The sequence below is a fragment of the Mytilus californianus genome, unplaced genomic scaffold (genome assembly GCF_021869535.1).
Source record: "Mytilus californianus isolate M0D057914Y unplaced genomic scaffold, xbMytCali1.0.p SCAF_24, whole genome shotgun sequence".
NCBI lineage: Eukaryota > Metazoa > Mollusca > Bivalvia > Mytilida > Mytilidae > Mytilus > Mytilus californianus.
The window spans coordinates 2,970,704-2,986,393 of NW_026262673.1; the positions used below are offsets into that span (position 1 = coordinate 2,970,704).

General features: G+C 34.6%; 1 protein-coding gene across 1 annotated transcript; it reads left to right on the forward strand.

Annotated features, from left to right (window-relative positions):
• Positions 1-3,114: 3,114 nt before the first annotated feature.
• On the forward strand, positions 3,115-13,953 carry LOC127732384 (uncharacterized). The gene is made up of 7 exons (XM_052241416.1): positions 3,115-3,214; positions 7,271-7,486; positions 8,617-8,723; positions 10,531-10,639; positions 11,216-11,327; positions 12,566-12,646; positions 13,677-13,953. The coding sequence occupies exons 1-7, from the start codon at positions 3,164-3,166 to the stop codon at positions 13,805-13,807; spliced, it is 807 nt and encodes a 268-aa protein (XP_052097376.1). The 5' UTR covers positions 3,115-3,163; the 3' UTR covers positions 13,808-13,953.
• The last annotated feature ends 1,737 nt before the right edge of the window (positions 13,954-15,690 follow it).

Here is a 15,690-nt window from a genome sequence, read left to right on the forward strand (position 1 = left end):
TATTACATTTTTATTCATTCTACAAAAAACATCTTGTATATAGATTCGATAATTCGAAGTCGTTTCTATATGGACCGGCTATACGAATAATTGATTGTAAAAGCATTTAAATAAATTGTTAATTCTAACTCGTTTTACTGGACTATTTGGTCATTCAATTTTATAATGAATTTTCTGTCCGAGTCGGACACTTAACTGCTGATTCTTGTTCGAAAGAAACACCAATCTTTTAATACACGTATCTTCACTGTTATCATCTTGATATTGCCATACAACATGTCGAATGCAATAATGCTGGATAATTAACAAACGCAGATCATGAAAAGATCGTGATCAAAGTACCATTCCCTATGAAAAATTTCATTAATTTCAACTTCGAGAATTTCTAACTGCGTAAAATAAGAAATTCCTATCTCTCTCTTGTAGAGTTTACCCACGGAATTTTTAAACATCTAAATCCATATGTTCAGCAAAAAATTGGAGAATATGTCCACCAAGTATTTGGTATCCAAAGATGATTATTCTTACAGAAACTCCACATATAGTATTGTGTTTTGTTTATTGTTTGTTTTTTTTATACATCTACTTTGCTCAATACAAACAGCATATGGAACAAATCTCCATGATTTTAAAAAGCTCTCACAAAAAGCGTACAAAAAAAAACGCAAACGGCAATGTTTAGTCTTCATTCGACTCGAAGTTAAACAAATTAGTTGACCAAAAAACCACAACAAAAATGTACAAGTTTTATTACGGTTGAGATTGTTTTGAAACGCTTTAAATTCGGATCTTCCGGGGGGCTTCGCCCCCCTGGTCCCCTACCAGGGCTTTGCCCTGGACCTACTGGGGGCCTTAGACGGCCCCCAGACCCCTCGCCCTTTAGTTTGTGATTCCACTTCATTAGGAAGGTAGCTACGCCCATGAAAAGATCTACATTCAATATATGTAGAAAAAAAAACATGAAGATAAGATATCATAAGACATATGACAACTACTGGCGAAATTCTCGAGTTTGTATAAATGACTGACTTCCATGCAGCTATATATTGGGTATAACTAATGAAAGATCGGAGGTCAAACGTCAATGAGACAGAAACCCAATGACATACAAAAAAAACAAAAGACAACTAAAAGTTTTTACTTTCTGAAATACAACTGGCATTTCGTAATATAATCTTCCAAATTATTTCAGTATTGATATTCTAGAATGGTATACTCGGCTTCTATTAGAACATGTAACAAAACCTGGTCATCTACATGGACTGCCCTTGTCACTGTATGTGTTGAAAGATATGCCTGGTATGAAGGAACGGTTGAGAGAATCACGTATGTAAAATATCATTTTTCTTGCAAATGAACATGTAATTACATAAATAGTTTTTATATTCTAAGAAAAAGTTTTTCCTTCAATGACTATGTAGCACAAAATTCTTTAATGGCACATCCTCCATCCGCCTTTTGTTGGATGTATTTCTATTTGTATCCATCTGATGAGTTAACTAAAGCCTTTTTCAACTCATTTTTATAGTTTGTTCTTATGTTGTACTGTTACACCACTGTCCCAGGTTAGGGGGAGGGTTGGCGCCTTCAAACCAGTTTAACCCCGCCACATTCTGTATGTGCCTGTCCCAAGTCAGGAACCTGTAATTCAGTGGTTGTCGTTTGTTGCTGTGTTTCATATTTGTTTTTCGTTCATTATTTTGTACATAAATTAGGCCGTTAGTTTTCTCGTTTGAATTGTTTTACATTTGTCATTTCGGGGCCTTTTATTACTGACTATGCGGTATGGGCTTTGCTCATTGTTGAAGGCCGTACGGTGATACTTTTTATGATACACAATTTAAAGAAAAGGGGACATTTTTAACGGCTTTAAACTTCTATCTCCCCCCGAATAACTGCATGTCGATTACGCGAGGGAAAGACACAGCCTTTATTTTTAACTGTACGACCTGTGCTATTAACAATTTATAATTTTATTTTACGACTAGGAATTCCTGAGATTATAGACATTATTTCCTGTTTATGTGACGTAGCATGCGCTGTTCACTTAAACAATGAAATAGAAGATGTACATCTGTGTAAACCGCAACAACAGAAAAAATCGTCGTAAGTTAATAAATTGTTTAAGAATAGTCATAAGCAGAACGCAATACAAGTAATGAAGTATTTGTACTTTTACCACACTCTTCAATCACTACGATATACAAATCGACACAAGCAAAATTTGTTTGTAGAACTTTGGGTTTTTTTTTTTTGTAATAATAATATATATTATATATATATATATTTAGTCTAGCACCTTATTTTGCCACATTTCAAAGGTCATTCAAAAGTCCATCCAGACCGATAAAACCGTGAAATCAAATTATCTATAACACAAGAACAAAAGAATTAAAAACAAAAATCTTCGAGATGCAAATCAGTGATAGTAACGCATAAATCTGACGTCAGTCCATAATTGTTCTTACGTAGATTATTTTTTTAGAATCAACTGACAATATGATAAACTTATAATTCAACTCTTAATTTGTAACTTATATATATATATATATATATGGATGCACTTTTCAAATTGGGGTTCGAACGTGCGCTTCAATCCGTGCATCTTATCACTTTATCCAATCTAATTAAAATATAGATCTCTGACTTGGTTATTCTCATATATGTGCGAACATGCGAGTTAAGATAGATCTGAATTTTATCAGATTGCACTCCAGCACGACTGCTGACGCTTTCTTGATAATTCTTGTCTATACATGCCTACAAACTGTATTGCTGTCTCATTGTGCTTCTTTCATTTATAAAATATGCAGTGGAGAATTTTAGTACTGTTATGTTTAAACTTTCAATTCATGTCCCTCTTTCTCTACGTGGAATGTAACAAATGTAACCTGTACCATGAATGCGCGCATTGCCAAATGTAATGATTTTTACGCGCGAATATGATGGTAATGTCATGAATGTGCGCAAATGTAATGCATCGATTTAAAGTTTCGACAGCGAATTATTCCTCAAAACCTATATCCGTATTTTCATGTTCACAACCGTTACACTCAAAATTTACGAACACAAAAAAAAAATTCTATTAAACATTTGTACTGTTTTTAGGTTGGAAGGAACATTTCTTAACGGTCAGAATAAGAATAAATCAAATCTACTGAAAATGATAAAGAACCATACTGATCTTTTCCCCAAACTTCTGTGTGCCAAGGTGGTAAGTAGATATAAGAAGATGTGGTAAGTGTTCGTTTACCATTATACATACTGATCTTTTTCCCAAAATTCTGTGTGCCAAGGTGGTAAGTGTTCGTTTACCATTATACATACTGATTTTTTTCCCAAACTTCTGTGTGCCAAGGTGGTAAGTGTTCGTTTACCATTATACATACTGATCTTTTTCCCAAACTTCTGTGTGCCAAGGTGGTAAGTGTTCGTTTACCATTATACATACTGATCTTTTTCCCAAACTTCTGTGTGCCAAGGTGGAAAGTGTTCGTTTACCATTATACATACTGATCTTTTCCCCAAAATTCTGTGTGCCAAGGTGGTAAGTGTTCGTTTACCATTATACATACTGATCCTCTCCCCAAACTTCTGTGTGCCAAGGTGGTAAGTGTTCGTTTACCATTATACATACTGATCTTTTTCCCAAAATTCTGTGTGCCAAGGTGGTAAGTGTTCGTTTACCATTATACATACTGATCTTTTTCCCAAACTTCTGTGTGCCAAGGTGGTAAGTGTTCGTTTACCATTATACATACTGATCTTTTTCCCAAAATTCTGTGTGCCAAGGTGGTAAGTGTTCGTTTACCATTATACATACTGATCTTTTTCCCAAACTTCTGTGTGCCAAGGTGGTAAGTGTTCGTTTACCATTTTACATACTGATCTTTTTCCCAAAATTCTGTGTGCCAAGGTGGTAAGTGTTTGTTTACCATTATACATACTGATCTTTTTCCCAAACGTCTGTGTGCCAAGGTGGTAAGTGATCGCTTACCATTATACATACTGATCTTTTCCCCAAACTTCTGTGTGCCAAGGTGGTAAGTGTTCGCTTACCATTATACATACTGATCTTTTCCCCAAACTTCTGTGTGCCAAGGTGGTAAGTGTTCGTTTACCATTATACATACTGATCTTTTTCCCAAACTTCTGTGTGCCAAGGTGGTAAGTGTTCCTTTACCATTATACATACTGGTCTTTTTCCCAAACTTCTGTGTGCCAAGGTGGTAAGTGTTCCTTTACCATTATACATACTGATCTTTTTCCCAAACTTCTGTGTGCCAAGGTGGTAAGTGTTCGTTTACCATTATACATACTGATCCTCTCCCCAAACTTCTGTGTGCCAAGGTGGTAAGTGTTCGTTTACCATTATACATACTGATCTTTTTCCCAAACTTATGTGTGCCAAGGTGGTAAGTGTTCGTTTACCATTATACATACTGATCTTTTTCCCAAACTTCTGTGTGCCAAGGTGGTAAGTGTTCGTTTACCATTATACATACTGATCTTTTCCCCAAACTTCTGTGTGCCAAGGTGGTAAGTGTTCGTTTACCATTATACATACTGATTTTTTTTCCCAAACTTCTGTGTGCCAAGGTGGTAAGTGTTCGTTTACCATTATACATACTGATCTTTTTCCCAAAAGTCTGTGTGCCAAGGTGGTAAGTGTTCATTTCCATTATACATACTGATCTTTTTCCGAAACTTCTGTGTGCCAAGGTGGTAAGTGTTCGTTTACCATTATACATACTGATCCTCTCTCCAAACTTCTGTGTGCCAAGGTGGTAAGTGTTCGTTTACCATCATACATACTGATCTTTTCCCCAAACTTCTGTGTGCCAAGGTGGTAAGTGTTCGTTTACCATTATACATACTGATCTTTTTCCCAAACTTCTGTGTGCCAAGGTGGTAAGTGTTCGTTTACCATTATACATTCTGATCTTTTCCCCAAACTTCTGTGTGCCAAGGTGGTAAGTGTTCGTTTACCATTATACATATTGATCTTTTCCCCAAACTCTGTGTGCCAAGGTGGTAAGTGTTCGTTTACCATTATACATTCTGATCTTTTCCCCAAACTTCTGTGTGCCAAGGTGGTAAGTGTTCGTTTACCATTATACATACTGATCTTTTCCCCAAACTTCTGTGTGCCAAGGTGGTAAGTGTTCGTTTACCATTATACATACTGATCTTTTTCCCAAACTTCTGTGTGCCAAGGTGGTAAGTGTTCGTTTACCATTATACATACTGATCTTTTTCCCAAACTTCTGTGTGCCAAGGTGGTATGTGTTTGTTTACCATTATACATACTGATCTTTTTCCCAAACGTCTGTGTGCCAAGGTGGTAAGTGTTCGTTTACCATTATACATACTGATCTTTTTCCCAAACTTCTGTGTGCCAAGGTGGTAAGTGTTCGTTTACCATTATACATACTGATCTTTTTCCCAAACTTCTGTGTGCCAAGGTGGTATGTGTTTGTTTACCATTATACATACTGATCTTTTTCCCAAACTTCTGTGTGCCAAGGTGGTAAGTGTTCGTTTACCATTATACATACTGATCTTTTTCCAAAACGTCTGTGTGCCAAGGTGGTAAGTGTTCGTTTACCATTATACATACTGATCTTTTTCCCAAACTTCTGTGTGCCAAGGTGGTAAGTGTTCCTTTACCATTATACATACTGATCTTTTTCCCAAACTTCTGTGTGCCAAGGTGGTAAGTGTTCCTTTACCATTATACATACTGATCTTTTTCCCAAACTTCTGTGTGCCAAGGTGGTATGTGTTTGTTTACCATTATACATACTGATCTTTTTCCCAAACTTCTGTGTGCCAAGGTGGTAAGTGGTCGTTTACCATTATACATACAAAAACTATAGTCATTTACTAAGAACCAACAGGAAGAACTAATCATGACTAAACAAGTTGGAGGATAAATATTATGAGACAGCAACTTTGAGATAAAAAACAGCAATAAAAGCGCTGTTCCTTTGACTTTTGTGTTTTTACTGTGCATGAACTGACTTTGTGTAATGGATGGATACCCCATATGCTTTCTTTTCTATTATTGTCAGTTTGCATTGTCGCTTCACTTATGCATCACCAAATTGATCTTTATTTTCGTTATTTTTTCTTTGTTATCTCGCTGTTTATTTGAATTAGTGGTTTTATTTTCTTTCACTTTGTTTCATCAATCTGTGACGCCTTCCTTTGCTCGATACTGATACTTATGATCTGTTGTTCATGTTTAAAATTTGCTCTCATCATACATGTATATGTAGAATAGAGAATGGAAACGGGGAATGTGTCAAAGAGACAACAACCCGACCAAAGAGCAGAAAAAACAGCTCACGGCGACCAATGGGCCTAGATAAATCACGCACCCGGAGGCGGGCTTCAGCTAGCCTCTAAACACTTATGTATATATACTAGTTCAGCGAAATGGACACCACACTAAACTTCGAAGCAAACAAATGAACCAAAATTTTAAAAAAAACACACACACACAGACTAACAAAGGCTAGAGGTTTCTGACTTGGGACAGGAGCAAAAATGCATCGGGGTTAAACATGTTTTGAAAGATCTCAACCCTCCCCTTATACCTCCAGCCAATGTGGAATAAAACACACAGCAGAACGAAGAGTAAATACCGGTTTAAAAGAAGTCCGAGTCCAATGTTGAAATAGACAACAGAAAAAACTAATGAAAATGACAATGATCAACATATAGAAAGAAAGGACTACTAGCAGTTACTGACATACCAGCTCCAGACTTCGAGTAAACTGAACGAAAGATTATATCCTCATCATGTGAGAATCAAACACAATCCCTTCATGTCATCATACATTATAGTTTTATACGAGAAAAGAATATAACCCGTATCATGATGCCAACAACTGGTTTTAAAATAAATGTGGTTTTTTGTTCCGTTGCAAAGACCCTACGAGTGATCAATATTAATTCCAAAAATGTCATCTTTAATGTCTTGGCAACAGTATTGTAAATATTTATCTTGTGAATAAGTCAGTTTAAGGTTTGGTTAGCTTTTGAGGTAAATGACGACATTTTTGTGCTTTTTTATAGAATATTACCATAAAAGATGGAATGTGAAATACCTGAACGTATAAGATGTGTATTGTTCATGTAAAGAGATGACTTACATGTAATATCAGTCATGACAACTTGTGTCTAATCCTTTTGATTGGTTATTGGGAAAAAATATTATTAAACTATTGAACCAATAAGTTTAATCTCTATTTTTTTACCACAGAAATTTGGCGGTGTACGGAGGGAGTTGGATTTATGTGAGGAAGGTATACTAACTCTCGGAAATAGTGAAGACCCTGGATTAAACGTGAACAAAGCAGTAGAAGAAAGATTTCTCGCCAAAAAATTAAAAACATTGAAATCAAAAGACAGCAAAGAATTGAAGAATATGGAGAAAGTTGTGTCGGAGTTTGAAGAGTTAGGCGGTGAAATATCGAAGGTTCGTATAGACTATCGGGTTTTCCACACATGGTTAGGTGGTGAAATATCGAACGTTCGTATAGACTATCGGGTTTTCCACACATGGTTAGGTGGTGAAAAATCGAACGTTTGTATAGACTATCGGGTTTTCCACACATGGTTAGGTGGTGGAGCCGTGAGCCACATTGTAAAATCTTTTTTGGCGAGTGAGCGCATCGAAAAAGCAAAAAAACTTCACATACTGTCGAGCGGTTGTAATTATACGATATCTAAACACAGAAATCCCGATAATTTGTTAATCGTGTCTTTCATTATCGTCTTTTTCTCCTTCCTCACACCGGGTGTCCCGATCCGAAACCAGGGAGGGGTCCGAATCCCGGGGAGCAATTAATGAAAAAAAGTTTGTAACGCTGGGGAAGTAAAATCTGGATCCAATTACCTAGGAAGAATTTCATCACATTTCCATACACCACTGTCTCGCTCCGCTCACTCTGATTTAGGCATTGAGATATAATACAATGAAAAATGCACAATAGTGATCTATAGCTTTATACATAAAGAGAGATAACTCTATAATTATAGTTGACAGTTGATGGTTCAAACTTGCTGTTTAAAAGAAAACGAATATGGACATTTATAGATAACTCTTAAAATACGCGAAAGTCATCTGTTGATTGAAAGCCTACTTACAATTTAAGTATAATCAAAGAGAGGCGATAAATCCCTCAAGGACATTATGGTATATGTCTTTTTATTTATGAAAAAAATGTTATTAAGATCCTTTGAAAGAAAAAGGAATACGGTAAACTGAATATTTATTAACAGGGAATAAAAAGAAATATAACTTTTACGTGTAATTGTTTCCTGTGATGAGTTTTAATTTCAACTAAATAGTAAGTTACGCGTGAGTAATTGAGTTTTTAATTTCAACTAAATAGTAAGTTACATGTGAGTAATTGAGTTTTAATTTCAACTAAATAGTAAGTTACATGTGAGTAATTGAGTTTTGATTTCAACTAAATAGTAAGTTACATGTGAGTAATTGACGTTTTAATTTCAACTACATAGTAAGTTACATGTGAGTAATTGACGTTTTAATTTCAACTAAATAGTTAGTTATATGTGAGTAATTGACGTTTCTCTTTGCAGCTCGCTAACATTATACAAGAACAGATTCTAAGAAGAACGAAAGATCAAATTAACAGTATTTATAACAACTTCAAAACTCTACTGTATACCTGCAAATTTGACAACAGGTACATAACATCTCTTATATATCATTCATGTTAAAAGGCCAATTCTTTCTTGAATGATACTCTAATAATATATTTCAACACATGACTCAGCGGGTAACACTATTGTGATGTTAACTTCTAGTATTGAGAAATACTAGCAAACCAAACTCCATTGTTAAAGGAGTAATCAGTGTAATAAATAAAATAATACATAGCTGAGAGGGGATAAAGGCTTTGTTGACTCTAGTTTTATCTTTGTAACAATCTGCGCTATATGCCGCCGCTCAGCTATATGTTTTTATATAAGAACTCAAGGCGTATATCTTACCGTTCGCCTAGTAACAAGCGCTTCTGCACTATAAAACAAAATACGTAAACGAACTAAAATAAGTTAAAGCCGACCTTGTTTGACTTTACTGTTCTCATAGTCCTAGTTTGAGTTGACTGTTCTCATAGACTTAGTTTGAGTTTACTGTTCTCATAGACTTAGTTTGAGTTTACTGTTCTCATAGACCTAGTTTGAGTTAACTGTTCTCGCAAACTTAGTTTGAGTTGACTGTTCTCATAGACCTAGTTTGAATTGGCTGTTCTCATAGACGTAGTTTGAGTTGAATGTTCTCATAGACCTAGTTTGAATTGGCTGTTCTCATAGACCTAGTTTGAGTTGACTGTTCTCGCAAACTTAGTTTGAGTTGACTGTTCTCGTAAACTTAGTTTGAGTTAACTGTTCTCATAGACCTAGTTTGAATTGGCTGTTCTCATAAACTAAGTTTGAGTTGGCTGTTCTCATAGACCTAGTTTGAATTGTCTGTTCTCATAGACATAGTTTGAGTTGACTGTTCTCATAGACATAGTTTGAGTTGACTGTTCTCATAAACCTAGTTTGAGTTGACTGTTCTCGCAAACTTAGTTTGAGTTGACTGTTCTCGTAAAATAAGTTTGAGTTGACTGTTCTCGTAAACTAAGTTTGAGTTGACTGTTCTCATAGTCCTAGTTTGAATTGGCTGTTTTCATACACTTAGTTTGAGTTGACTGTTCTCATAAATCTAGTTTGAGTTGACTGTTCTCATAAACTTTCTTTGAATTGACTGTTCCCATAAGTCTATTTTTATGCAATATGATTAAAATACAAGTTCTATGTCCAGGCATTATTTACAGTACATGAATCTGACAATGCTTCGTTCTACCTTCTGTTCCTCGAGATCCTACTTTTAAAAGTTTGGCTGATGTAATAATCACCAAAGCAGAAAGATTGATTTTTGTGTGTCCACATATTTTACGTAATTGGCGTCTCTAGAAAGCACATTATGAAGACTGAGACACCGCGATTTCGGTTCTTCAATTTTTATGTTATTACATAATTTATCCGTTGCGTTAAATGTTCTGGTCGCCCATTATATATACAATACATAGATATATTGTCGGGATATATCAATTTTACTTGGGAGCGCTTTGCGAAACAGGACGAAAAACGAGACTAGACAAGGTTTTATTCCTTTTGGTAGCGAGTACAATCTTTTCAAATATTTTCCGTCAATTAGCATATATTATTTTGAATCCTGCTATATAAACATTGTAATTTTGCGTTAAGTTATTTTAATTCCAAATTGTTGTCTTTGTTTTTGTTATTTTTGGAAATCGACATGTTGAACGCGTTACCGCGGAGAGGTACCAGTTACTATAACAGTAGTGTTAACAGTTCCATCAGGACTGAAGTAAGATTACTTGATTTGTATAAGACTTAGTACTGATGTTCGTGGTCAATAAAGCAAAAGTTTTGTAGGATAAAAATGTACATGTGTATCTTGTCTTGTGATTTATTTTGCAGGTACGAGATCGTAGACAATACGCTCAAGTCATATTGGAAAGGAGATATATCAGATAAAATCTACAAATATTACAGCGACATGTATGAATTTCCTGTCATAAAATCCATGGTTAGAATTTATTGGTATAATTTTATGAGTATTTGCTTTCTATTTCCTACACATACATATCATTGTCGTCAGGTTTACTGACCCAAGACGGATTTATATAAGGCCCTTTTGCAAGAAAAGCTGTCCACACGGTATTAACTTTACTGTTTTATATTCTCTATTGTTCCGAAGTTTATGAGCCTTATTCGAGGAACACGTATTTTTGACGAAAATCAGTATTGTGCATTTCGGATTTGTTTTGTTATCTTGTTATGTTTTTGTTTTCGTTCGAGTGTTGTCATGAAAACGTAAATCAAAAATCGTTTTACATGAAAATGAACAAAACAATACGCTTAAGGACCGTTTGAACGGATAGACCTAGGTTAGCAATTCAACATGACTGTGCACTGTATTTCACCTTACTGACTTATAAATGTCGAATCAGATCTCTTAAGATGACACAAAAACCATAATTTGCATGATTTGAGGTATTGTCTTATTTCGTATTATGTAATGAGGTCTTACATGATTTGAGGTATTGTATTATTTCGTATTATGTAATGAGGTCTTACAATCTAACCTTCTTCACTGTTTCAGACGACTTTTACAAAGTTGGGATACCTGATTCATCTTCAACCACCAACCATATTATATTGTAAACTCAGAAGTGACGACAAAATTGAAATTATATTCCAGAACTCTAGCTATGGTAAGCAATTTACTTGAACTGTAATGTCCCCAGATTAATTTGATGTTTGTCAACTCTAATTTTGATATGTATCTTTTTGTAAGCTGCTGTACAAAGACTTGTATTTAGGAAACAATGGTTGTCTTATGTCATATTTAATGATTTAGATGTTGACATATAACTGCATGAACACATGTCTTTTGCTTAACATTGCGTGTTGCTATGTTGATCTCTTGTTTATTTTTGTCGTTTGGATTGCTGTCTATTTGGCGAATACCCCGCAGCTCCTTTTACCTATATTTAAAGTTGAAAAAACATTTATTTACTGAACAGCTTTAACAAACTGGCCTGAAGAATTGACCAATTCAGATGTATAATGGCTTTAAATATATGATTGAACATCGGTTGAATTGACTAAGACCGTCTATTTATAGCCTGGATTGATAGCATTCTGTCTGATCCCGTCCGTGTTGTTTTACTTTGTTCCTTATTATCGGACATTTACCGCGAGCAGCTGGACCGGTGCCAGAGTGGAGCAGTAATGATAGTAATCGCATATCTTTATGGAGAACTTCAAAAATCTGTTGATAATTTGTGTAAGAATTTTATATACCCTCTATTATATTCAATTAACAAAAGTTTTAAAGATTTTCAAATTTTGACCCTGTGTGTTAAAATATACAAGGGAAATCAGCCCAGCCTCTTTTAAACATAAAACAAAACACAAATTATACCAGATGTATATTAGATTTTATGATAAAAACCTATTTCAATTTTTATGCCCCACCTACGATAGTAGAGAGGCATTATGTTTTTCGGTCTGTGCGTCCATTCGTCCGTCCGGCCTTCCGTTCGTTCGTTCGTCCGTCCATTCGTCCGTCCGTCCGTCCGTCCGTCCGTCTGTCCCGCTTCAGGTTAAAGTTTTTGGTCAAGGTAGTTTTTGATGAAGTTGATGTCCAGTCTACTTGAAACTTAGTACACATGTTCCCTATGCTATGATCTTTCTAATTTTAATGCCAAATTAGAGTTTTTACTCCAATTTCACGGTCCACTGAACATAGAAAATGATAGTGCGAGTGGGGCATCCGTGTACTATGGACACATTCTTGTTTAAGTTAAAACTAGTTAAGCGTTTCGCCTGCAGGAGGTAGAAGGTACCGGTATGACACAAAACTGATATAATTATTCACACCAATGAACATCTAAATTGAAATATTAGTAATATGCTTTATTCTTACTCATATACGATTTATTTTTAGGACGGCTTTTCCCTTCATCAAACTGTAAACACCAATTAAGTTACAAGTTACAGGAAAAAGGATTTATTAAAGAGAAGCAAGGTATCATGGCTTATATACAAGTTCTAATTTTTGTGGTACTTATTTAACATGCTGTTTTAAATTTCTTTCAAGGCAAACACTTGTACTTTTCATTTGTTCCTTATTTCTGATTGATTGATCGATTGATGTTTGCTTAACGTCCAGTGGCAAATATTCCATGCATGTTCAGGTGAGAGCAAAATAACAATTAAAACAATAGGTAGGTCCTGTAATAGAGGCTGTCCGGGATGAAGGCCAAGGAAATTTGGACTGCCACTGGAAAGTGAGGGTATATTGGATAGGAACCGAAATTTTGCCTTGCAACGGCCCACAGAGAGTTGTGACAAGGCTTCTTAACTTGCCGAGAGCATGACACACTCTTTACACGAGTCATCAGATTAAACGTCCCAATTCTTACCGGACGTCATCATATCTGCGACTTGCTTTCAACCGCCATCTGTATTACGACATACTATAACGATAGTTGATAAGTCTAACTATAACATGATGGTTATCTAATTTTGTCTTTTGTTTTTTCATCTTTGTTTTCTTAAAATCAATTAAAAATGATATACGTGAAGTTTTCGACACTATATATACATAAACCACCAGAGTTTGTGTTATAATGTATGATTGTTGCAATAATCACGTGTCACAAGTATAATTATGTATACTTAGATCTATGACAATTAAAACTTGTTATAGTGCAACTAGTTATGTTTATTTCCTAAATATAGTAACAAAGCAATATTTGGTACAATGTCAATTTCATCATTGATCACTTTTTCCACAATCAGAGGTTCATTTGGGGATGAAAATAAGTTTGAAATTTGTGTTACAATTCAAATAGCTGGCAATGTATTAATTTAAGTTGCAGTATAAAACAATATTAGGTCAATGTCAGAAAAATATAAACTTTTTTGTATTCGGCACAAAACTGTGGAAGAGCTCGGTAAAACCTCGCCTTTCCCTAGTTTCTCAGCCTCATACAAAAAAGTTTATATTTTTCTGACATTGACCTTAAATTGTATATATTTATTATTTTTTTCAGATGTCAGTGTAAAATGTAAGCTATGGCTTTTAGCCAGGACAGTTGGCTTTGGATGGTACAGGAAATATTTTATAGGAAAGAAAAGATGGGGAATATTTAGCAGCCTAGAATCATTAGATTTAATTTCTTAGTGTTTTGGGGAATAAAGTTAATGTACAACTAGCGTTTTTTTTTTTTTTTTTTGAAAACCGTGTACCCATAATACATTCCCATGAGCTTGAAAATATCATCAAATAATGTATTAACCTGTACAGAATGATATGCATACTGATATTAAAATACTTACACCAGTCTAAACTTGAAATTTTTTATACTTGATATCACTTGTAGAAGAAGTACAAGATTTACAACACACCACATCCTGAAATCAGAACTTTTGCCGAATGAGATAAAGAAGTACTCTCTACTACACTCGATTACGACTGGCTAAAATAAAAATAAGAAGATGTGGTATAAATGCCATTGAGACTACTCTCCACCAGAGACCAAATGACGTAGATGTATCTTCTCAAGGGAACCAATCCCGTTACACATTCCCACCTTCAGACTCTTCACACTACACAACATGGCCAGATTAAATAACCGTTTGTGGCATGTCCAATGACTAATATTTTGTGTATATTGTACGACTTTGCCCCCAGCAGAGCTATAGAAAAACAGTACATTAACGGGTGTTACATGGACACTTTTTAGATGATACACGGACACTTTTTAGTTGTTACACGGACACTTTTTATGAATAGAATCACTCGTGCATGATCAGTGAGTTCATGGGCACTTTAAATTTCAATTAGATTTGAACTTTTTGTTTCACCGACATATTCCCTGTCTTTTTTATTAAAATATTTACGTTGGCATCAATAACTATAATATTTTTTCAAACAATTCCTGTATATTACCATTCATATCAGTACACTAAGGGATTGACCATTTAACTTCAAAAGGGGTGTTATGGTTTTTCCCTAAAAAAAATATTCTGATCCCAAATTTTATGAGAAAAAATATATTGTGGTCAAGCAGATGACAAAATATTGTTCTGATTCCTGATTGTTCGAATACCGTATATAATAGTGCTAATTTCGACAAAAAAAATATTTGGGTGATAGCGTTGAAAAACTAAATAATTCTCTTACTCAGAAAAAAACATACCCCCTTTTGAAGCTAAATGGTCGGTCCGTAAATGTATTTTTTTCAATATATGGACATGAATAGTATTCAGGACAATGCCGAAAGAAAAGAAATGCTGGTACCGACGTTTATATTTCAATAAAAAAAGACAGAAAATATATATAAAAAAAATCAAATCTCATCAAAATATAAAATCCCTATCAACTCACCAATGCACGCTTGATCCTATAAATAAAAAGCGTCCGTGTAATACATGTTCAAATAGGTAGCGAATCTTGAAGAAAATCATTCAACTTATTTCACCAATTGAGGGACGGTAAGCTGCGATTGGATCATATTGTGACACGTGTCTAATTCTGATCAACACCATTAAAGACATATAAAAACCTATAAGCATGAAATTTTAAAAATAAATCCAAAATTTATGCCTATATTCTAATATATATCTAATAACAAGACAAAATCCATTTTTTAATAACATTCCATACACTAATGAAAAAGGAAATTCATTATTTTCATACATTTATATTGTTATTGAATTAATATATAATGAATTCATATATTTGGGAGCAAACATACGATTTTTATTATTTTTTAAGGGGGGAATGGAATGGCACATCCTGCATTTTTTCAACAAAGAAAGGATCAAGCCTGTTTATTTTAAATTTATTTTAACCCCCACCCCCCCTTTTCCGTTTTCCCCAAATAAAAAAAAAATGTTAGCTTGCTTACCTCTGAAATGTTTTTCATACATTACTTACTTGCGAAATTACATTTTAAAAAGTCTCAAATGTGTACGACATTCATCTTTTACTTGACATGGTTGGTTTTTTTTTTATAAAATTATCAGATTCTTGAATTTTTTGAGAAAAAAAACTCTCGGCTG